This window comes from Fundulus heteroclitus, chromosome 5, assembly GCF_011125445.2.
Source record: "Fundulus heteroclitus isolate FHET01 chromosome 5, MU-UCD_Fhet_4.1, whole genome shotgun sequence".
Lineage (NCBI taxonomy): Eukaryota > Metazoa > Chordata > Actinopteri > Cyprinodontiformes > Fundulidae > Fundulus > Fundulus heteroclitus.
Genome location: NC_046365.1, coordinates 17066708 through 17091053, shown reverse-complemented (window position 1 = coordinate 17091053; position 24346 = coordinate 17066708). Strand labels below are relative to the sequence as shown.

The 24346-nt window shown below is 40.5% G+C and overlaps 1 protein-coding gene across 4 annotated transcripts; it reads right to left on the bottom strand.

Annotated features, from left to right (window-relative positions):
* Positions 1-1992: 1992 nt before the first annotated feature.
* On the bottom strand, positions 1993-22810 carry smox (spermine oxidase). 4 transcript variants are annotated; one of them, XM_021308456.2, is made up of 8 exons: positions 22653-22807; positions 13575-13745; positions 13155-13389; positions 11498-11724; positions 9610-9783; positions 7559-8303; positions 3998-4158; positions 1993-2141 (listed from the first exon to the last, which is right to left on the bottom strand). In XM_021308456.2, exons 3-8 carry the CDS (start codon positions 13360-13362, stop codon positions 2013-2015), a joined length of 1644 nt encoding a protein of 547 aa, XP_021164131.1. In that variant the 5' UTR covers positions 13363-13389; positions 13575-13745; positions 22653-22807; the 3' UTR covers positions 1993-2012. The 4 variants fall into 4 exon arrangements, with proteins under 4 accessions (XP_021164131.1, XP_021164132.1, XP_021164133.1 ...); XM_021308457.2 differs by having other exon boundaries at positions 13575-13740; XM_021308458.2 differs by lacking the exon at positions 13575-13745 and having other exon boundaries at positions 1993-2132; positions 22653-22810.
* Positions 22811-24346: the final 1536 nt, after the last annotated feature.

The following is a 24346-nucleotide window of genomic DNA, read 5'->3' as shown; positions in this document are numbered from 1 at the left end:
GGCTTTTCCTGAACTTGTTCTTCAGTTCAAGAAAAGCCGGTTCTTTTATAACAGCATTTTATCTTCTAATATCCCTGTATTACTCTTCTCTTTGTAATCTTAAACTAGCGTTTCTGCTTCAGTTTAGCTTCTTTAGAAATTCCCATCTTTGTCGTTCACCATTCATTACTTTGTTTTCCACGGATGGAAAATTTATAGCAGATCCAGCCATGAAAACATTCAGATCCCAAAAAAACAAAGGTTCAGGGATTCTTCATGTTGGAGCTGCAGTGGCTTCATGGAGAAGAATTTTCACCTAGAACTGAAATGTTGTTATTAATAACCATAAGTATTAACTGTTGGTAAGTCAAAAAAATTTCTGAATGCAGACCATTTCTGGCATTAACTCGTGTTTCAATGCCTGGTAAATTTTTATCTCAGGGTTCTATGAAAAAAATCAAGGATATTGTCTTTTCTACATTATTCGTCTTAAAAGGGTATACTATATCTGTTATATATGTCGTTTTTGTGCCATTTTTTTTGGTTGATTTTGTTCCACTTGCCACGTCTCAATGTGATTAAAGTATTTAACCGTAAGTTACTTACATGTATGTATCTGAGTATTAATGTGTGCACGTTTGTGAGTGCAACAGTTGAATTTGGCCCCAGCGTAAATCACTTTGAGTGTTCAGCATGACCAGAAAAAAAAAAAAAAAACTTTTTCAGACCCTTTACTATTTTATTAAACTTATTAGTGCATTTCAATGTTTTCATGATGCTAAACAATCATTTAAGGGTTTAATTCACAGTTTTTATTGTTTTCTTTTTTTTTTTCTTTTTTTAAAGAACACACCCACAGCATTATACATCCTCCAACATACTTAATATTGTGCATGAAGTGCTATTACACAGGTTCCTTGTCTGTTCCACCCGTACCAAAGGAAAAGTTGAAGGTAAGGTCCCCACAGAATTTGAGAAACTCCACTCTTCTGTTTATAATGGGGAAAGAAATCCCAGCATGCTTTATAAAAACAAATTGGTAGATAGACGGTGTCTGATTGTTTTCAAGGAGACCCCAAGATGCCAGTTTATGCTTTTATTCTCTATTTGTTAGCTTTAGCGATGTTTTTAATCTTTCCTAGTATTCTTCTGACTATGCATCATAGCAAGATGAACACACCTCCTTATCTAGCCTAGTGTCTGGTGGTTTAATGACAGTACTCTAAAAATACTTATTTTTTTTCCCATGTTTTTTTTTTCTTTTGACGTGCACATATAAAAATAAAAAAAGTAGAAATAAAACAATTTAATTTGTTCACTGAAGTAATGTTTTCATGACTTCTCAGGAAAGGATGGTACCCAGCGGCCATTCCTTTTTAGGAGTACTTCAAGTAAACTTTAACAGGATATAAAGCAAACTCAGGGTCAGAGATTACCCTTAGACAATACTGTTTAGTGAAAGAGAATGTTTTTCATACCTCGGATGTGTGTTTCGTGCTACAAAGAGTTACGAAGCTGATGGAGGATCATAGAACTTTTATTTTGTTAAAATTTGCACAATGTTGTTAAGTATCTCCTTTATTTTTTGTATTTTTTTTTTTTTGAAGAAACATGATATTAAATACAGAAGGCACTTATAAAAAAATTGTAAATTAAAGATGCTACTGCTATGAACATTAGATTCCTGATTAAAAAAAACAACTAAGAACATAACTGAATGGCCAAGACAAGAAATTACAGCACCGTTGATGACTTTTAGACAGAACATTTCAAATAAGGTTTAGCATGATTTTAAAATCTACAGTACGTGAAAAATACTCATTTGTTATCAGCGTAATAATGCCCAAGCTATGCTTATAAGTGGAATCTAATCATGAAGACAGAAAGCTTTAACTCAATTATTTGTATTTTTTTCACTAGTCCGAGGCTTAATTTCAGTTATATATATATATATATATATATATATATATATATATATATATATATATATATATATATATATATATATATATATATATATATATATATATATCTTAGGCCTTGTGGTCCTGGTACACCTCGATCAAACGGGTGGCCTCTCTCTGCCCTGAGAGCAAAGCACCATGGGTAGTGGAATAGTACTTTCTGTGGGTGGCTTCTCCAGCAAACAGGACCTGCAGCGGCTAAGAAAGGAGCAACAGAAAGCGGGGGAGGGGAGAGACAAAAGGGAAAACATGTAAGAGAACAAAATCAGGTTGAAAACAACATCCGTCAGTATCATCCTGACATGGTTTTGGCCTTCCCCTAGGCACTGGCTTCTATTTATGTTTCCCTTGTTAGCACTTTGCACGTTGAAGCGCTGCTGGAGCTGTCCTGAGTGTGATTTCAGCTTGGCTGGTCTGAAGGACTCTCAGCAGAGAGAGGTCATGCTGTTCCTTCAGCAGTGTCAAGTGTACATGAAGAACGCCCATCCCACAAGCCTCTAGCTCCTTTTCCCCTTCACCCAGAATCATCAGGTTTCATAACCCAGCCTTCTGGGTAACAATCAGCATGTATGGCCACACTGAAGGCACCTGTATTTTGATTTAAATGTGTGACGGTAGAAACTGCTGTATATCAGATGTACTCATACATTTTACCCAGTTCAGTATCTCAACATCCGAAAGGAATGGGGCCAAAATAACTTAGTTCAGAGCCTTTCAGAAGAGTTTGTGAACTTTTCCACATTGTCACGTTGCAGCCAGGGTTTTTCTATGTATTTAACATGCATTTTGTTCTACAAACCAACCCAAAGTGGCACATAATTGTAACATGGAAGGAAAATGTCTGAAATCTGAAAGTTGTGGTGTGTGTTTTTATTCAGGCTACCCGCACCCCTGAATCAATTTCTGGTGAAGAAATGTTTTGCTGCAATCCCTCCTGCAAGTCTTTTGAGAAATGTTTCCATCAACTTTAAACATCTAGAAGTTTGTACTTGTTTCCTGGGCTAAATAGCCAGATTGTCAGATTATGTCCATCCAATCTGACAACATGGTCAGATAGGATGGAGACAGTCCTACATGCCCATCTTCAAGTTTTCCACAGATTTTGAACTGGTTTTAGTTTTTGGCTTTCACTCGGCCATTCCTACACATAGGTACGCTTTGAAGCCATTGCCTTGTAGCTCTGGCTGTATTTTAAAGGTGCTTGTGGTGCTGGGAGATGAACTTCTGCCCCACTCTCCAGACTTTTACAGCCTCTGAAGGGTTTTACTCAAGGATTGTCCTGTATGTGCCTAAATCCATTTTCCAACAAAAATCTAGTCAAGTTCCTTGACAAGCTTTCCCACATGATGGTGCCAACACCATGTGATGAGGACGATGCGTTCATGTGAGAGAACAGCATTCTGAGTGTAGACCAAACATTTACATTTTGGTTTGTCCTGAGCAGTTCACTGTCTTTTCCATACCTTTGCTGTATCTCCTATCTGGCTTGTGGCAAACATTAAACAGGGCTTCCTATGGCTTGGCTGTCCAAATAACCACTCCCCCATAGGGGCCAGATTTTGGAGCTGTCCCATCAAAAGAGTATTGCACCTGAGCTATGGGTCGCTGCAGCTCCTCCAAAGTTACAGTAGACCTTTTGGCTGTTCCCTGGTTAAAACTGTCTTCGCCAGTTTAGGGTGGACGACCATGTCTTATTTGCTTGTCTCCATAACTTTATCTCTGACCTGTCTGTTGTGCTCCTTGATCTCTAATGCTGCTGTTTGTTCACCGATGTTCTCTACCAAACCTCTGAGGCCTTCACACAACAGCTGGGTTTATACTCAGCTTAAATTACAGCCAGACTCCATTTAGTATTTAGGTGACTACTGCTAAGAAACCAGTGTAATACTTTCCCTCCATTTCACAGTTATGCCATGTCTCGCCCTGGTCCGTCACAACAATCCAAATAAAACCCACTAAAGGTTTTAACGTGACATAAAGGGTAAAAAGGGGTGTGTTTAAGGGCAAATGAGAAAAGCAGTGAACTAATATTTGTTTTTGTGAAGCTGCCTTACTGGAGCCTTGGTGCTGTTTGCATAAGGCAGCGGCATGGCCAGCCTTTCACAGTCTTCGCCACTGGACCCGACCCTGGTGAAGGAGTAGGAGCCTCGGATGTAGGGGTTGCTGCCCCAGGATGAGCGCAGGATGCGCTTGGGCTTCGGAATGTCAGGATTCCCTGTCGACAGGCAACGGGAAAGGAAAGAGTTAGTGAAGCAGCATATTTCAAACATTCAACAACAAAAAAATAATCAAAATAATCTCCCAACAATAATAAATACCCATAAAATGCATTGCAAAGCAAGAGGAAAAGAAAAACAATTGAACAATACTGTTGTAATTTAAATATTTTAAACTGAGTTGAGAGTAAGGCTGGGCAATATAATCAAGATTAAAAAATACTGGGATTAAAAAAAAGAGAGATATAAATTGAGACTATATCATTTATATCGAGATGGTCTATGTTGTGTTACAGTTATATTTGTATTCCAGTATCTTATTTTTCAGCTGTTTCACATATGTACCTACAGCTGTTTGTTAGAAATGTTCCTGTGAGACATTTGGGTTAAATGTTAGAATCAGAGATGCCTTTTTATAATTATTTTATGAAAAGGAAAACATATCGGGATAAACATCGTCATTCAGCTTAAAAATATTCAGATATTATTTTTGGTCCATAACGTTCAGCCCTACTGGGGAGATGTACAAACTTCTTCAATCCTACCCCTTATCCAAAACCTACTACTATTAAGTTTTGTCTCCTCATTCTAAATTATACAATAGTAAGTTCAACAGGACTTAAACAATAATCAAGTTGTTTATGCTCTATGAATTATATAACGATCACAAAATACCAGTTACTAGTTACCATTGAGATATTACTATTAGTCCTCCTCTGCAGAAGTTCCTTCTTTATGCTGTCTGGCAGCAAGGCTCTTCCTTTAGGGGTGACCTCTACAACAAGGTCCTCTACCGTCACCATAGCCCACAGACGTCAACTACAGACAGTTTGTACAAATAATTTAAAGTTTGCTTTCCATACAAGAGAGCTATCTGGAACTAAAAGAGGGGCCGTTTCAGGCGCTGGTAAGGTAAGGCGTAGGGTTTTATGTATATTAATAAACATTAACAAGGGAAATAACTTCTGGAAAACAAACAGTACTCATGGTTTAAATGTCATATAAATAACAATCCTTAATGTTGGCTTCCAAAAGACCTGAAACACAGAATCAGTAACGACTACCTGCAATTGAGCTGCAGATCACAAAAATGATTGAAGTACAAGAGAAACAGTTCAATTTAAAAAAAAAAAAAGATGAGTTATATTTACCATATGTTTGATTCTTTGACCAAAAATGTTTAAACATTCCTAAAAACATGCTTCATGACAGAGGAGACTGCTTTTTGTACTGTTACTCTGTTGTATTAAGTGTATTTTAACCCTAATATGTCAGTACATCTGATGATCAAACTCCTTCCAACTAAGAAAGATGAAGTTGGGAGTTGAAGTCGTATCCTTGGATCGTTGTGTGCTTACAGAGGCCCCTGTAAGGCTACTTAACAACAGCTGAATAAAAAAAAACAACACACTGACCTAAATGAGGAGTGTGTGTGTGTGTGTGTGTGTGCGCACGCATGTTTAGCTATCCTTGTGGGCCCACTTCTGACAGCAGAAGGACGTTGCGTGGACATTCAGCATTCTGACGACATTTTGCCTGGATCTCACAACGCAGAGTGGACAAAAAGTGGGTTAGGTTTAGGTCTAAGGTCTGGATTGAGTTTAGGTAGGGGTCTTGGGATCAGGCTGGGTGTGTTACTGGTAATGATTAGGGTCAGAGTTATGTCATAGAAATCAATGGAAAATGAATGGAAGTCCATTCAAAGTCCTCGCAGCAATCATGAGACATGCATGTGGGTGTGGGAGTGGGAATGTTTTTCTCTGGTGTGATTCACATTGTACATAAGTGGGAAGGGCGCTAACTTTAGCACGGAGTGACCCTCATAGCCTCTATACTGGGACTTTGACCTAGTTCATAGGCAGCAGCCCATACGTTTTCTGCACTTCCTTCCTGATCTACTGCCAACCAGCACACAGTAAATCAGCCCGGAGAACAAGTTACATGTTCTGTTGCAATCACCTCGGAGCCGTTACGCCACTCCTCCCGGTATTTCCCCTCCTCTGTTAAAGTACAGTGGAAGGCTTGTCTTATCTAATTGATAAATACTTGGTGTTCAGCTCTGTTTGTGGTGATGACAGAGGACCGGTTAGCACCTGCTTTATCAGACATTTAGAGTGTCTCGCTGAAGTGCTCATGCTCCTTGAACGTTTCTACAATTTTTCCTGCTACTACAACAGACTTTAATTACTTTTATGGAGATTATGTGGGACAGCCTAACACAAAATTGTAAATAACTGAGAAGTGGAAGGAAAATTAATCTAAGCTTCCTTGAGTCAATACACTGGAGAACCTTCACTCCCTACAGTTGCTATTTCAAGTCTTTAGGGGGATATCTGAAACTAGATTTACACATTCAGAGAATAAAATATTTTCCTTTTTTTTAAGCCATCTCAAGGTCAGGAAGTTTGGATAAACATCTGCGTGCGTTCATTTTAAAGTCCTGTCACATTCTACATGTGTTTTAGGCTCGGACTGAGCCATTCCAGCACATCCAGCTGCCTTTCTCTCTTTCGCAGCCTATAAAAGATTTATTTTCTTTCAGACTTGCCCTGTATTTAGTTCATCATCCCATCAAGTCTGAACAACCTCCATGTCCTCGCGTAAGAAAATCCTCACCACTGAGTGACTCTGCCATGCCCCATGTTTCACCACAGGGCGGGCGTGTTCAGAGGGCTGTGCACTTTTAATTTTGTACCACACAGTGTTGTAAAAAGGCCAACAGTTCCACTTTGGTCTCATCTTTTTTCCACAGGTTGGCTGTTTCCTACAAGGCTTGTGGCAAATGTAAACAGGACTTCTCACAACGTTCTCTCCACTCTTTCATAAAGACCTGATTTATGGAGGGTGCCACTGACAGTTGACACGCCAACAGATTCTCCAACCTGCGCCATCACATAACATCGTTTATATATATATATATATACATATATTAAATTGCACCCAATTGGGCTCTATTTAATAATTTAGGGATTTCTGAAGGCAGTTATTTTTTGTGAAAAATGTTAAAAACTATGTATGATCTTTCTTCCACTTCACAGTTATGAGGCACCCTATGTCTGTCTATGTAACCACAGTGAAATACATTAAAGTTTGTGATTGCAATATGAAAAACAAAAAAAACATTTTAAATACTTTCTTAGGGCCCAGCACTTGCAGCTTTCATTCAGCTGTTTCATCTTTAGAATACTGTTTCACTAGATCAGCTTAGATCACACAGTTTACACCAACGCCTCTCTGAAAATGACCCAGTCACACCTTATATGAGTCACTAAGCGGAAATTATGCCTCTACATTATCTAAGGTTACTGTGCTAGTCTTAGATTATGTCATCATATAGGGAGAAAACAGAACATCGTATAATGCCCAGCTGCGTTTTTGCTTCCATGTGCGTGCCCTGACCTGTAAAGCGCCTCAGCAGCTCGGTGCAGGTTTCAGCCACTGTTTCGTCATCGCAGCGCTCCATCTGCAGCGCCTCCTGGCCACAGATCCAGCCGCTCAGCATGTAGCCGTAGCGCTCAGGTGGGTAGAGGACATCGAAGCTGCAGATCTTCTTGTACCACAGCTCCTCGGGGTAGGCCAGCTGTTCAAGCTGAGCCTCATCTTCCCATACGAACTGGATGCTGTTGCACTCTGGACTCCAGAAGGGCTCTTCGAACTCCAGGAAAATCTTGTCGGTGGTGCTGATGCCCAGCTTCTCGATGGCGAGCACCTTGTCTTCGGGGAGAGACGGGGAGAACATGACCTCGTGGTTCTGCTTCAACACGCCAAGGGAAGCCGTGATGATGACGTGGTCTGCTGGGATCCACTCCTCGTCCTCGCACTCCACCCAGATAGGCTGACCCAGGATCAGGGGGTCCTCGTTCGCCCGGCGGCCGTGGTTGTTGTCGTTGTGGTTGTCGTCCCTCTTGGTGTCGCTGCTTTTGCCGATGACCTCCCGATGCTGGGCAGAGTAGTTCCAGTGGATGCGGCGAATGGGTTTGCATAGGCAGATGGTGTGAGATGGGATGTCCTGGGCCAGCAGGTCAACGATCTTCATGAAGCCTTCGGGAATGACGTAATGTGCGCCGGGGATTTCTGTCCACTCCCCAAACTCGCTCAACGACACCTCATCCATGCTGGGAGAGCTGCTCTCACAGCTCTCCACCTTAAAGAGAGACCACATGTAGGATTTAATCGAATAGATCAAGCACAAACTTGCTAAATCCCTTTGACAACAATAGAATAGAAATATGCTTTATTGTCCCACAGTGGGGGACTTAGTTGTACCAGCTGCAAAGTGAAAAGCATATAGAAGCACGCAGATACCCACGTTTGTAAAATATTAAAAAAAAAACATGAGAATAAGAAACAACATAAGAAAAGCTACTGTACGGTTATTACGAAAAATGGAAAGCAATGACATTTCTACCATGACAGCCACAGGCCAAAAGTAAAAGATTCAAACTTGTTGGAACACACATGCATTGTTCCAAGTGATAAACAACAAAACTATGATGTTGTGTGCACACGGGAAACACCAAAGAGTAAAAGATCTACTGGAACAAGTATTAGAGCACTTACAGATTTCTTCTATTTTGTCACACTTTGTAGTTTTACAGATCATCAAGCAAATGTTTATATCAGGCAAAGCCAGCAAAAATACAAAAAACAGTTTTCAAGTAATGCTTTCATTAATTTAGCAAACAAACAAAAGTAACCAAACCAATCTGGCCCTACATGGAAAATATAATTACCCCCAATGTTAAAATCAGAAAGTTTACTTTCCTGTATATTTTGGTTTGATTTTAAATACCACATCCAGGTCTATCAGTCCATAAACGTGTACCTAAAATTCTTGAGGATCATCGAGATGTTCTTCTGTCATTTGTATTGTTTTTGTCCTCATTGGTGCCATTTGTCTTCGGTTTCTTTCTTAAGGTCCGTTCACACCGAATGTGAACGAGGCAAGTGGAGCAAGTGATTTACATGTTATCCCTGTAAAGGCGGGATCAGGAGCCAACTAATGGTCGGCAATACGAACGATGTGTTTTACACGAAACTGAGAATAGGCGCGGTGGATGCACGTTTATGGTGGATCCGAGTTCAACAATCAAAACGAAAAAATTTGCCTTGTTCGTGTTCGGTGTGAATGTACCTCCTGAACACTGACTTTAACTGAGGCTAGTGGGGCCTGCAGTGCTTTAGATGCGGTTCTGAGTTCATCTGTGATCTCTTGGATGAATCTTCGCAGCCCTTTTTCATCTGTTTTTATGGTCTTGTTAAATTGGGGCAAGCTGTTTCTTTTTTAAGATATTTTGGGCCAACCTAATATTGTCAGACAGGTTCTATTTAATGGAGCTTCATAAGTTTCGAAATTAAGAAATTAAGAAAAGAATGGACACACTGGAGGAGAGAAAGGCACTGTTAAAAAAAAAAAAACAGCGATACGAATATGAGGAACCCGAACGCACCTTGAGGTACTGTTGAAGCATGGAGAGTTTAAGCTTCTTGGTGCTTTCGGGATCATCGGGGTCCACCATAATCCTCTTCCGCACCAGGTCTCGAGTAAAAATGCCAACGCTGTTCTGGCTCTCAGCACAAACTGGCTTCCCGTTCTGGAAGAACTCCTGAGTCAGCTCGTACACCTAAAGGAGATTAAATGCAGCAAAAAAAAAAAAAAAAGAGGACAACAGTAGGGTCAACATTTTGTGTTGATACCATGACTTTGTGTTCTTTTTACACATTTGTCAGGCAGTGAAAATGTCCTTCCGACTCAAGTCTAGTTGTAACAACAGAAATACTGATACGCAGACAGGATACATGACGAACACTGATTTAGACCTCTGTACACACCTTTTCTCTGAACTAGAATCGGTTATGCATCAACATGTTTCAAGAGAAAACAGTTCATGGTGTACCATGTCAACTTCTAGTTAATGAAACTGGATTTCACTTCAAAGAATAACCTGAATCACTGGCTCCCGCATACAGCAGATGTGTCACACACAGGCAAGTTATACTTTAGTTCAGTCCCAAATGGTGATGTGGTGATATAATAACCTTCAGAACTGAAATTCTAGGTATTTGACTACCTGACAATACTGTTTATTATGTTTGGATTTTTAAGCAAAGATCCACTTTGTGAATGGTTTTTGTATTTGTGTTCATGAGAAAATGAAAAAAAAAAAAAGCGATTAGGCTTTGGAAAGCTGATGTAACCTTTTTATTATTATTATTTTAAAGACCAGTGTGAGGATTAAAGGAGAACAGAAATCGGATTCACAGCTTTATTTTTTTACATACACGTTTTAATAAATGTGACCAAATTCGCTGTTGCTTTAACAATAGCCTGGGTTCCTTTGCAGTCTGGAACGGTTTGGATCTTGATTCAATCATTTTCCACCTAAAGCATGGAAAAAGACAACCATCCACCCTTTCACTAATTGACTTATCCACCCATCCATGTATTTATAGTCTTTCAAAAATGCTCAAACATAGAGAGAAGATTGGAAATGTGAGTCTGGAAAAGTCTGGAATTGTGACATGAAAATGTATAGATACCCTGAATGTTATATAAAAATGTTTTTTTTATTTTATTCCCAGGTTGTTCATGTTAGACTGAACAATAACATCCTGAACCATCAGACGATGGGCTAACGCTGCCAGACGGATGCTGTCTTGCTTCCAGGAACCATATTTTAAAATGTGTTTTTTTTTTTTCAAACCCCTATTTAATAAACTGGATAAAGGAAAGATGGCGTACAACCATGAACACAACCACAATCCTGTCTGTGGACGCGGCAGCTCCTCTCTGTAATTGCTTTTTCAGACATGACCTATTTATACATCAGAAATCCTCCATTAAATGCACAAAGGAAAGGGTAGCAGCCACGTACTTAGTGCGAGGATTACTTTGTCAAATGTATTATCTTTTTTTTATCGCTCTAGAGTGTGACGTGTCAGCTTTCATTCCAAAAATAGAAAAATGTATTAACATACCCTTATTTGCCAGTACATGGCTGGTTTTCATACATTTTCAGATTTCTGCTGCTAAAGCTCTCTTTTTTTTTTTGCCAAACTTGCTCAAGTGGCGTCTGTGGAAACTTTCCCTTTTAAACTTTAGACAAAGGTTTAAAGATTTGACAGTGTTTCGCAGCACAGTCACCTACTGTAAAAGTAACTGGTGACCTATAATCTGCTTACTGCAATGTGACTGCCTGCAGAATGTTTTTTTTTTTTTTTTTAGATATTAGCTGACAGTTTTCTTCTGTTGCTTTCCAGTCTGAACCCTGCACAGCACAACTTGTGCGTGGAAATGTGAATTCAGATGTGCACCTATCCATGTCTGCGTGCCCTCACCTCATTGTACAAGTCGCTGAACTCCTCCACCAGGTCCTTGGGGATCCTTTTGCCCACGTTGGTCTGGTAGTGAGCCACGCCGTTCTTGGTGTACAGGCTGATGCGTCCCACACTCCTCTCTCCGTCCGTGGTGTGCTCCAGCAGCCCATTTTCCTCTGCCAGGTGGTACACTGGGTTCCCATTGGCACCATGAATCCAGGTAGCTCCAAGTTCCAAAGTTGCTCTTCCTACAACCAGAACAGAAATGCGTTTTTTGAGTTCAATAACAGAGACGCTTTAACTTTTTGATGGTATTCTAATTTATTCAGATGTAGTTGTAACCTCTGAATAAACAGAGATGCATATACTTTATAAAGACTCGGGGTAACAAAAAGCTCACTGGAATACCTTTGATATACTATATGCTGTTTTTAATATTCATCTACAGTATCTATATCCTTAGATCCGGTGTGGCCTATTAAGTTTCGGATGTTTTCGAGCTCTGTCACAACAGTTTCAAATTGCAGCCCTTCTTATCATCAAGCTCTGCTAAAGATCCCTTCGTTCTAATTTAGGTGTGTTCAACAGGAAAAACAACTAAAGGGTGTGGCGCTCAAATGTTCGAATTGGACACGACGGCTATAAATAAAAATGAAAACATTTTGTAACATTTAAAAAAATGTCTTTACAAAATGGGGACATTTCACCCTGTTTTTAACACACTAGAGGGAGATTTCCATACATGAACTGTCACTACAACCCCCATATTGTTGAGGGCAGAGGGCACCCTGTACTTGGTGGTTCTTTCCACCTGAAAGTTTTTGTTTTATTTTTTGGGAAAAATCCAAAGCCAGTTTTTTTTTTTTATTCCTCTGACACAACACCTGCATATGAGCCACTTCTCAGGGGTAAACCCAGCAGCACTAGAAAAAACATGTGAGTTTAAAACCAATTCCAAATGTTCGGTGAAGTAGTCCACCGTGTGAATAGAAGACCAACTAGATTAACTGTTTTCCAAATAAGCATAAAACCTACCGTGAAACAGTGTTCAATGTTCAATTTACCCCATAAATAAACCATTTTCGTATCCTTGTTCTTAACCATTGTGTATAAATCAGGCCATTGCTCTTTTCTTGATAGCTTATGGGGATATATAATAATATAAATCTTAAATTGTTCCTTGTAATTTATGTTAATTGTATAGTTTTATACCTGAAGAATATATTCCATTTAATTTCCACTGATTGGGGCTCTGGTCTCCCTTTTAGACAGTAAGCTATGAAATAGGAAAATATGACTAGTAATCAAACCAAAATAGGCAATAATATCTATTGGAGTCATTTCACCATACTTCCTTGCAGCAGTCTGTCATTATGTTGTGTAGAATTAGTTTTTACATTTAAATCATCACTCATAAGCCTGACATCAAATGACGGAAAGGCGGGTTTAAAAAAAACACTCTTGGAATGGACGAAAAGTTTCCGGATTTATTTTAGTGCAAAAACAACAAAACAGCAAATGCACCAAATAGCAAATGACCAACACCCTCACAGCCGTCATGTTTACATGTCCACAGCCACACACACCACTTCTCATCAATCAACCTTCACAGACGTAGTAGAACTCTACAGAAGATAATCCTAAACAGTTCTTGTGTTTCAGCAACGCGTCCTCTCACCGTTCTTAACGCTCTGAACTCTCCCACCGATGTGGTCTGACGCTTCTAGGACCGTGACATCCGTGAATCCGTTCTTCAGTAGGACTCTTGTCGCAGCAAGGCCGGCCAAGCCAGCACCGATTACTACTATTCGAGGCTGTCGATGAGGGCGAAGGCCGCTACTAAGAGGATCATCAGTGCTGTCTGAGGAAATTTCACAACTTTGCATGCCGTCTAAGCTCCTTTTCGGTTGAGTCTGAGGGAGAGAAATACAAGCAGAGTGAGCAATCACGACATCCGAGTTATATCTGGTTACCAAATCAATCAACAGTTATTCATGTTAAGATCTACAGGTAAGCCCAAAGTTATTCATATCCTTTGCAGATTTAGGGTTGAAGTAATCTTAACAGCTTATTTCTTCGGATGGGAAGTAATGTTAACCTTTTGGAATGGCCCAAGCAGAGTCCCGACTGGAATCTGCGGCTGGAGCTAAAGATTAGGGTGATGGCAAGGAGGCCTTCTAACTTCAAATGCAAGCGGCCTTCTGCTCAGGATGAATCATCAAAACACCAGTGGAAGCATGCAAAAAGATGACCAGCAAGTGTTGCTGCACTGTCAATAAAAACAAAAACTCAATTGGTTAATAATGGTACAAATATTTTTTAGCATTTTGTAATTAAAAAAACAAAAACATTTTTGTTTTGCAATAGAACATTTTCTTTGCTTAGATATCCCTTTAGACATGTCAGTTTTATTTCCGTTTATAAATAGGCCTACATTTTTTATTTATTTTTTGGTTTAATGAAAGAATATTCATTATTCGGTAGACGGCTATGGATAATTTTGGTAGAAATCCTCCAAATAATCATTACATGTTATCAAACGTAGAATTTCCTGCGTTTAATTTTCAGGGGATTCCGTTGTCAAAAGAAAGATGAGCTGTTTTACGGATAGCCATGTTGATGCTGATGTTGTGTCTTTAAATTAGTGGTGGCCTAGTAGTTAGAGCACAAAGCTTCGGTCCTAGAGGTTCTGAGTTTAACTCCCACAAGCTGCCATTCTGGGTCCCTGAGCAAGACCCTTAACCCCCAATTACTCCCCAGGCGCTGCACAGTGGCAGCCCACTGCTCCCCAAGGGGATGGGTTAAGATGCAGAAGTGAATTTCTCCGTTGTGAGATCAATAAAGTTCAATTATTATTATTATTAAATTACTTCATCAGGCCTAATACTACATTTTGACTTTGTCCAACTGAAATGAGGGCAGGCATTTAAAAACCTTGTCCAGCTGCAGTGGGAGGGTGTTGCTGTTGCTGGTTGTCGTCACTAACTGAGCTAATCCTTTAACATATTTCGCCCGTAGGTTCAACGAACATAATTTGGCCTGACTTGGAGCTGTCCCAAGCTGCTTATCAAGCTACAACTACTAAAGCCTCTCTGACAGCCCTCCGTGCTGCTTGTTGGCAGTCAACTCGCTATGACCAACATTTAAAGCCCGGTTTATTACCATCATTAAGTTAATTCGGAGCCTTCATTTGGTGACATGTTTACATTTCTTTGTCTCCTAGCTTGTTATTACTGTTTATTAAGCACGGGGCCAAATGAGAAGGTCCTTGGAGAGCCGTGTTATTTCCGTCAGAGAACAGAGTGTACACAAAGATGAAGTATTTCTTATTCCAGCCTCCTGAATTACACTGAGATTTATCAGAGAGAGAGAGAGAGGCGGCAATGTTCCCAGTGAAGAAAGAGCACACAGCCAACCTTTTGTTCCGGCACAAGGCCGATTGCCGGGAATGTATGGACAGCTGGGTGTAAAAACAACTGGACGACATTTTACTGAAAACCTAATATAGACGTTTACTCAGCACTAACATTTAGACCCTTTTATCAAAGACTGACAATGAACTGTTTCCTACAACATGAGCAAACACTGTAAAATGTGCCTGTGCTAATTCCCAGTTATCATGGCAGCAGCAAACAGACCTAAATCGGAGGCAACCGGACTGCCGCTCAGTGTTTTTGAAAACTTTTCGAAATGTTTTCAGAAAAACGGAGCAAAAGTCCAGGTTCCTCTGATTTAAGTCTGATTGCCACAGTGAAATGAGTTTGGAGTCGACTCTTTTGAGATAATCCTGCTTTGTCAGGCTGTAAAAGTACACAAACACCCAAAAACTTCACTTCGTTACCCCAGTAAGGCTGATGAAAGGCCAGTACTATGAATAAAGGCAAAGCAGGCACTAAGACGCTGAGTTAGGGTCTCCTACCCAGCACGGGACCCCGTAGGGAGCCGAACATGTTGCACTGAAAATAATAGCTATAATAATTGTTGTTGCTGTTTTATGTACCATCTGTTGGTTTACTTCTTTAAAAACTGGTAGAGGAAATAACCCAAAAGTCTATTCTTCAAATATGTAGGCATCTGTTAAATGATTTATTTTTTACAACATATTGATCTAAATATCAATATTGTTACATTACTACATTTATACATTATTTATTGATGTTGTAAAATAGTTAAAAGTCAAATTCTGATCAAAATATGCATCTTACGGTTAAAATTCAGTTCTAAATTTAATCAAGATTTTATTTTGGCATTTGAAGTAGACATTTTATCAAGAACTCCCTTAAGAACTCCCAGAACCATAAAGTATACCTGTAAACCTAGCGTTGTAACTTTATGGTTTACATAAACTCGTTTTTCTATAAGCATATATTTAAAAGTTATGTGCAGTACAACTCTTGTAAAGTCTAATTTCTAAAAAAAAAAAAAAAAAAAAAAACAGATACTTTTTATACATTGTAGTTCTTCCCACAGTATAATTTAAGGCATTTCTTGCTCATTTGTCAACTAAAAAACGAATGTAGATATGAACAGTTGGAAAATTTGTATAAAAGAGATTTTAGAGGGGCTGCGGTCATTACCTTAAAGCTGAGCCTCTGAATTAAAATTACCAAGATCAGAAATATTTGAATAAACAAACTAGTTTCTGAGTCAAACATGAACCCCGATGTTTATGTGAAACTAGGCTTTGTGAATTTTCACAGCCGAGAAGCACCTGAAAATCAGTTTACTACAAATGCACACACGACACAGCCATCTTGACTAATGTCCACCTGATTTGTAGGTGATCTCCCACAGCAGAAAAGTCAGCAGGATTCATCTGACTGGTGAAGAAAGAGGGAAACCACAAACCAGGACTTCAGGAAAACATATGTGAAAATAACTCTGACGTCAATTTATGGATAACCCAGACAGTTCACTGGAAATAACTTCCTCTTTGAAACTGTGGCTTTGGCTGACCACTGTCCTATGGGCTAAACCCAAAAATCTGCTGCCGTCAGCACGTAATGTTGGATCTCAATTCATTTTAAACGCCCTCCAGGTTTATAGGACGATCAAAAATGAATAAAATGCATAAACAGTAATTATCATGACAGCTGTTGCAGCTGTGTAGATATATTTTAATCTCCTTTGAGTAAATGTTTCTATACTATTCCACAGTGTGGTGTGGTTCTCCTTTTTTCATCATAATGTGAAATTATATAAAGCCATAAAAAGGTTGTTTTTACAGTTTACAAATCTACTAGCAATCTGCAGTGAATAGATAATCCTTTGGGATTATTTACTATCTCTAAGTACACAAATTAGTATTGTGTTGAGTTTAGAACAACCCTGATGAATGACACAATGTTATCTCTTAGTTTGGAATGAAGCACAGTATCGGTTTGTGTTGTGTCCCTTTGCCTGAATCCAGCTCAGTCATTAACACGTTACTGGTGTAATCTCTGTTAAACATCAGCCAGTATCTGAAGTCCTGAAGTCTCAGGACAACAACAACAACAACATGAATGAGGGCTTTCTTGGGCTACAAAGAACAGTAAATATGGGGATGATGTTGGACTCTGGGTGTTTTTTTGGAACAGCAACATATTGAGAAGGAAATCAAGTAAACTTAAGGAGGTTGTAAGCTTTATTAAAAGGCCTTTATAACTGCTGGGGGATCTTTTTCATCTGTCTTAAATTGGAGCAAATTTAATTTCTTGCCCTGCGCTCCTTGGAACAAAGTCAGAAATGTAACTGGTGCTGCAGGTGAGACATGCAGGCGGGTTGTCCTTTATCCTTCAGTTTGTAAGGAAAATAACGTCTTCAAATGAGAGAGATTTGTGACAACATTCACATTTTTAAGATGTATTTTTGAAAACTGAAAACACATATGGCGCTGCCATCAATCAATTTAGCCTTTCTTGAAAATGTAAGGCAAAAATAATAACTGCAGCTCTACGATTTTTCCATTATTACAAGAAAACATATTGCATTTTAGCATTTGTTCTTAACAGCAGCACTAATGTAGATCAAAATTAAGCCCCTCTGCTGTATTTTCTTGAAATATGACATAGGAAAAAAAATTAATTATTGGATAAAACACACCCCTAACAGTTTACTCTCAACCTTACATTTTATATTGCATATGTTTCACTTAACAAAAAGGGGAACTTTCACAACAAAATGGTTCTGAATTTTTTTAAAACCTTCAAAAAAACACAATAAAATCCTTAATTAGAAACTAACTTGATTACATTTTTCTTTAGCTTTCGCCTATTTGGGGCCCAAGGGAGCCATGTATGAGTTTTTACTGGGGCCCAAAAAATATTTTCAACTCCCGATCGTTTTTGACTTGTTTTAAATGAGCAGATTCCTCTTTTGCAGCATCTTATCGATTCAATTTAGTTTACTTATATAGTGCCGATTCATGCGAAATGTCATCTCGAGGCCTTTTTTACGAAAACACCATTTATATACAGTCAATGAAATCCAATCATATCTGCAGATTCAAAGTCAATAACATGCATTCAGACACAATGCAGTCAGCTTCTGCTCATTATTCAGATTGATGAAACACGCTCGACTGCATCGAGGCACTGACTCACTCTCTTTCTTTAATATAAAAGATTCACGAGGGCCCAGAAAAAAAATATTCTGAACATTGTTAATTAAAGTTCCTAAACTGATTTGGAAATATATTAAATCTATATTGGTGTGTCAAAACTTTTCAGAAAACCCAAACGGGAAATTGAGTAGGAAACTCCGATTTAATTAACCATTGCCATTTAATGCTCCGTGGGTTAATAATTTTTATTTTTTTCCCCAAGAATTCCAAGGAATAATACATTTGTTTCGGGCGCGGCATCTTCCCTGTTCAACTCTCAGGGCTTCTGCCTTATAGTGTCACAAGGTGTGACTCATCACATCAGCAGCTGCTCTCATCCATGCTGTGGAAAAGTGAACAAAAGCTTCAACCATTCAGTGACCCCAGGCTCACAGAACATGTAAAGGAAATCGCTTTTCTCTATACAATGACCATCATCTGATTTCAATGTAAGGCGATTCATGCTGGACGCAAACAGCCTCCGGGCCTTTCACACACACTGCCCTCTGACAGATTGTGCATCTGTGGTTGCTTGTAATTCCACGGCTGGTTAATACAGTCACCACATGTCATCGCTCCACGCTTTACACCGGCACAGCAGATTAATGCGTGGGCTGGCCTTGGTTAGACAGACGGCTGCGGTGAAGCAAGGAGAAGAGAGGGAGAAAGGAAGGGGGGGTTGGATAACACTGACCTAGAAATGGCAATTTACAGAACAGCGAGTCTGCCAGTGGGCTCTCAAAGAGCCGGGCTGGCCTTCAACAGGAACCCTGTTAAATGGTTATGTCTGAGCTCCTGTCTCTCAACAAACTGCTTTCCCTCCCTGCTTTCAGCCGCAGACGCATCTCTTTCCAGCTGCGTGCGCGCACACTCCCACAAATCTGCACTTTCAGCCCCGCGAGACTGGGGCCGTGGAAACAAGACGTTTCTGCAGCCCTAAATGAAAAAAAAAAAAAAAAAAGTTGCACTTTGGTGCTGTGGCTGCATGCCAAGTTTCAGGCATTCCTCACTTCTCTCCAGACGCGGATTTTCCCATACCGGAGCGATCAAGTGGAAGCACGCAAACCCCCGCGTGTGCACTTCACAGCTGCGCAGCAGGGGCACCGCGCCGGATGTTCCCCCGATGTGTGCCGCCGATTCAGTTTAAAGCCGCATGAAGAGAAAATAAATAGTTTTTGATGAATAAATTGATTTCTAGTGAGAGCACGTAAGCAACAAAACTGAGAAATGAATGAGTGAGCGCGCTTAATTTGCCCCAAAGTTTGAGCTGGAGACCCTATGCTAATGCTCTTTTCTGCTTGGTAGGCCATAACGTTATTAAGTGACGTCTTAATTTGTTGTTCCATATATAGCGTAATTGCTCTTCTGCAACTTTTGCCTGTTTCATCCTCTGACTTGCGCCTACTTTCTTTCTTACATTTCTCATAAATGAGAATACCTGTTGTACTGTATGAGTCCTAACACAACTAAAAGGTAATATATATATATATATATATATATATATATATATATATATATATATATATATATATATATATATATATATATATATATAAACCTGGTGCCATTTGGTCTTGAAAGAGCACATTATACATGGTTTTATAGCATTAAAAATATATTTTAAAGTATTTTCAAAAATTATGCAACGACAATGGCACAAGGGACCCTGACTGGTTGTTCCTGTTTTTAATGCAGTAAGCGTAGCTCACATCCCCAGCTTTTAGTTGACGTTTTCAGTTAAGTAGCTATACGCAATGCACCGTGTCTTTGTTTTCAACAGTATTATGTTGCTTAATGTTGCTTCTTTAAAAACAGGTTTCTTTCATTCTCCTGTTTCTCGGGGAAATGGACCTGCATGAATGCCAGTAAAAACAAATAAAATAAATTGGATTTTCTCATGAGAAACTGGTAATGTGCTTCCCACCCCCAAATACTAAACATCAAAATGAAATGGGAGGTGTTTGTTGGACAAAACAGATGAGCAGAAGTTTACATTTGGTTTGGTTTTCCTTTATATATTCAAAATAAAAATAAATAAAAAATCACTGATGAAGAGAAACAAAAGACTGATGAGATTTTTGATACTAGTCAGGCACTTGGTTCTATGACCTCAGCAGGCTTCCCCTGTAGGGGGTGCTGTTTCTTGTTCGCAGCTCAAAGGCATTGTCTGATGTAATCTCCTCTCACAAAACAAATACAGATGAACAGGGGCATGCAAAACAGACCCGTTTGTAAAAAGATTGGAAGAATCTGGACAATGATTAGTACTTTTAAAACAAAATGATCCCTTTGTTTATGTGAACCATGAATTGTCTGTCACTGCTTACCTGGGTGGGTGCCACCCAGAGGGACACTGGACAAACAACTCATACCTAGGGGGTCTTCAGAGAGACCAGCGAACTGTTGTTTTGGACAGAGGGAGGCCAGAGTACCCAGAGAGAACCCAGACATTCACAGGGAGAACATGATGACTTCATGCAAAACGTGATTCTCTTGTTAAAAACATTTATTCCTATATGGACAAAATATATTTTTTTTTATTTCTCTTTGCTAGTGGTTTGGGTTTTTATTTTTGTAAATGCAAAAATGCAATACATACTGTACCACAAAAACCATTTTGTGGTACAGTATGTATTGCGCAAATGATAAAAGTGATGATCAATAAATCAACTTTAAGATTTACCGCAGTCTTTTTTTTCTTTCTTTTTTTTTCTTTTCACTGATTTTTAGAGTGCCGCTGTAGGTCACTGCACACAGAGTCCTAAAAACACAAAAACTGCTTTAAAAAAAAAAAAAAAAAATCAACCTATCCCAATCACATATTACAGGCTTCACCGGTTAAACTGACATTCGTCTCTCGATGAATGTCTAGACCCGCTTGTCCTTGGACGGTCACAGGGCGGCTGGTATCTATCTGTAGGGGTCGCCAACATACACTCTGGACAGGTCGCCAGTCCATCACAGGGCAGCACAGAGACACACAGGACAAACATCCAGGCGCACACTCACACCCAACGATTTCTTTTAACAGTCAGGAGAGGTTCCTCTGTGGTTTAGCAGGCAGAGTCTGTTTCTTTGATGCAGAGCACCGGGGGTCGATCCCCGGTTGCAGCAGGATGGGCATCCGGTCTAAAACCTTTGCCACCGGTACTCTCAGCTGCTGAGAGGAGCTCCCACATCCTAATCTCCAATTCCAAGGAAACACATATACAGTGTGGGATTAAGAAATAAACTGGTGGGCAATAAAAATTGAGGTCTCGCCTCCAAACATGTCCAGGCATGCCACTTTGCCAGTGATGTGCTGTGGAAGCCCCTCCATAAGCAGCTGAATGGACCCCCACCATGGAGAGAGAGAGCACTTGCATGCACAGGCACAGGCACAGGCCAACTCCGTGATTCAAACAGGATCTTCCTGCTGCAAGGCAGCAGCCTTGACGATTGTATTTCCTGTCCAGCAGCATTCAATCAGACCTTTATTACATTGTGATTTACTGATGCTATCGCGGATTAGGAAGTGGAAAAACTATAGTAAAAGTGATAATGGTGTTATTTTTGTCCGGTTTGCAAATATCAAAGTTTAATGTAATAGTGTTAAATCACAGTCTTTACCTCTTAGAAAGAAATAAAATCAATAGCTGCATGATGATGATTGTCAAAACCAAACAAGACGTTTACGTTCCTGCTCATTTGTTTTTGACCACAAAAATATCAACGTTTTGATTTTTGTAGATCCCCCCCCCCCCTTTTTTTTTTTTGTTCTTCATTTAACTCGTCGGTTCCCGCTGAGAAAATCCACGAAGAAAGAGGAAGTTTATGAGTTTATGCTACTAAGCTGAACTGTGACCTGAGTAAAGATCAAAATGCTCCATCTAACGTTATTAGGTGGCAACAAAACATTGCATCAAAGGCTTTCATCCTAAGTAATCTAACATCTTCGTTCGGGTTAGTTTTAACTGCGTTTTTAAGGCAACACCGGCAACAGCAGCGCTATAAAACTGCATAAGCGCACCAAAGTGGGAAGCGTAAACTTTTTCCCCGGCAGAATAAAGAAGTGAGAGAAGATCGCAACCTGCAGAACAAAGACAGATGGAACCAGAGTTTTTTTTTTTTTTTTTTTTTTCATGACGCTGCCTGGAACAGCTGTGCCGCGAAGGGCTGCCACGTCTGTAGGCAGTGATGCAGACCCCGACAAAGCCAACCACATCACAGGAGTTCATCTGAAAGCCGAGACGCGCCACGCCGCGCCGCGCCGCGCCGGTGACGCGTCAACAGAGACAGAAAAGGGAGCGCAGAAAGCAGGCTGAGAAAGTCCGCTTCCGTTCAGAGCCGGAGCCGCTCTGCCCCGTTACACGCAGCAGCAGCAGAGAGTCAGATGTTGTTTTGATCAGACAGACAAGCTGAACACAGCTTATCTGTCTTTGTGCGCCGTTTTTTTCTTTTTGTTGTTGTTGTTGTTGTTGTTGTTTTGCGTTCATCATCGCAAACACCTGGCCGCGTAAACAAGCCCCTCTCCCGGTGTTTTACAGCAGCAACACGCCGCCGCCCGGCTCGGAAACCCTCTCGCCTCTATGATAAACAGCAGTCGTTTTTTACCTTACTCTCTTGGTCTTTTTTTCCCCCTGCGCGTAAAAAGAAAATAGAAAACACCCTCGGAGTTCTCCGCTTCTCCTTTGTTGCCTCGGTGGCTCCCTCGCAGACCCGGCTTTGTATTTATGTCTGGAAACCAGAAGCAGCCAGTTTTCCCCCTCCTCTTGGCCGCTGCCTCCTCATTAATTAAACATGAGCAGCGATGACGGCCCAGACCAACCCCTCCGCTGAGTAAAGCCTGCTGTCACACAGGCCTGTCAGCGCACTCACACGCAGAGACGCTCCTCTGGCCTGCCAGCCACAATAACCATGGCATGATGCTGTGAAGACTGACACCGGTAATGGTTGAGGTTCCGCTACAGATCGCTGTGTGATTGGTCCACCGCCGCTAAGCCCTTAACCTCACAATACCTGCATTACAGAAGAAACGTAGGGCTCGCCCCGCCATCGAAACGACTGAAAGAAAAATGTCGTCCCATTTTATGAGTGTATTTGCTTTAGTTGACTCGGGTTTTCTTGCTGCTTCTTTCCCTAAACGTATTTCCGTGTTTGACTTTGATTTCTCTAACGCATTTCTGAATAAATCCTTACATTTCTGACATGGTTTTGTTCCAGGACTGATCAATATTTATCTATACCCATCTTCCAGCAACTAATCAGGTTACCTGCCTTCTCAAGACAAACATTCCCACAGCACGATGCTGCCACCACCGCGTATCACTGTGTTTTCAGGGTGCAATGTAAGATTTGTTCCACCCAATTTAGCATTTTGCATGGAGGCCAAGAGGTTCTGGCCCAACCTGATCCAGAGCGCTGACTTCACAACGGCTTCTTGCTGCCACTCCTGTATAATGGCCACATTTGGGTCATGCTCTGTCAACAGACTCTCTTTGCAGCTGCTCCGGAGGCAAACTGGATCTCTTGGCTGCTTCGCTGACGAATGCGTTCGATTGCCCCACGATGCCCTGGTAGGTTTATCGTTTTAAGACGATGGATTGAACAGTGCTTTGAGTCGGGTTTAAAGCCTGTGATGTTGATTTATAACCTGCCCCTGCCTGAAGAAAGCTTTTCCACAGCTTTCTCCATGATCTGATTGCCTTGATTCTTGGTTTAATGATGCTGTATGTTCAATAATGTTCTCTGACAAAAAACAAAACAAAACAAAAAAAAACAGAGGCCTTCACACGCCAGACCTTCCATCTTAATTATTAAGAGGAGGAGCTGCAAAGAGCCCCAGCTCAAGCGAGGGAATCTGTTGGCAGGAAAACCATTGGTATTTAATAGGAAAATGGCAGAAAGAAGGGCATTGCTGAAATAAAGTCACAAGAAGTGTGTTTTTCAGTTTGCCACAAGCCATGTGGGGGACAGAGGAAACTCAAGTGGCACCATACTCACAGTGAAACATGGCGATGGCGGTATTATGGTGTGGGGAATATTTTCATTGGTAGGGGGAGAGTTTATGGGGAGATTGATCAGTCCTGGACTGTGGTGGAGGTTCACTTTCCAGCAGGACAACAACCCTAAACATAAGCCCCGTTTACACTGACCTTTGTTAACCTGATCCATGCCGAGCTCGGTCCGAGCTTGGATCAGTTAACCGTGCCAAGCTTGGTTATGACGACCATTCACACATCACCCTAGCACGGTTCCTCGCCTCATAGTGACAATCTATGGTACTACTGCTCTCTGGGATTGAAGGA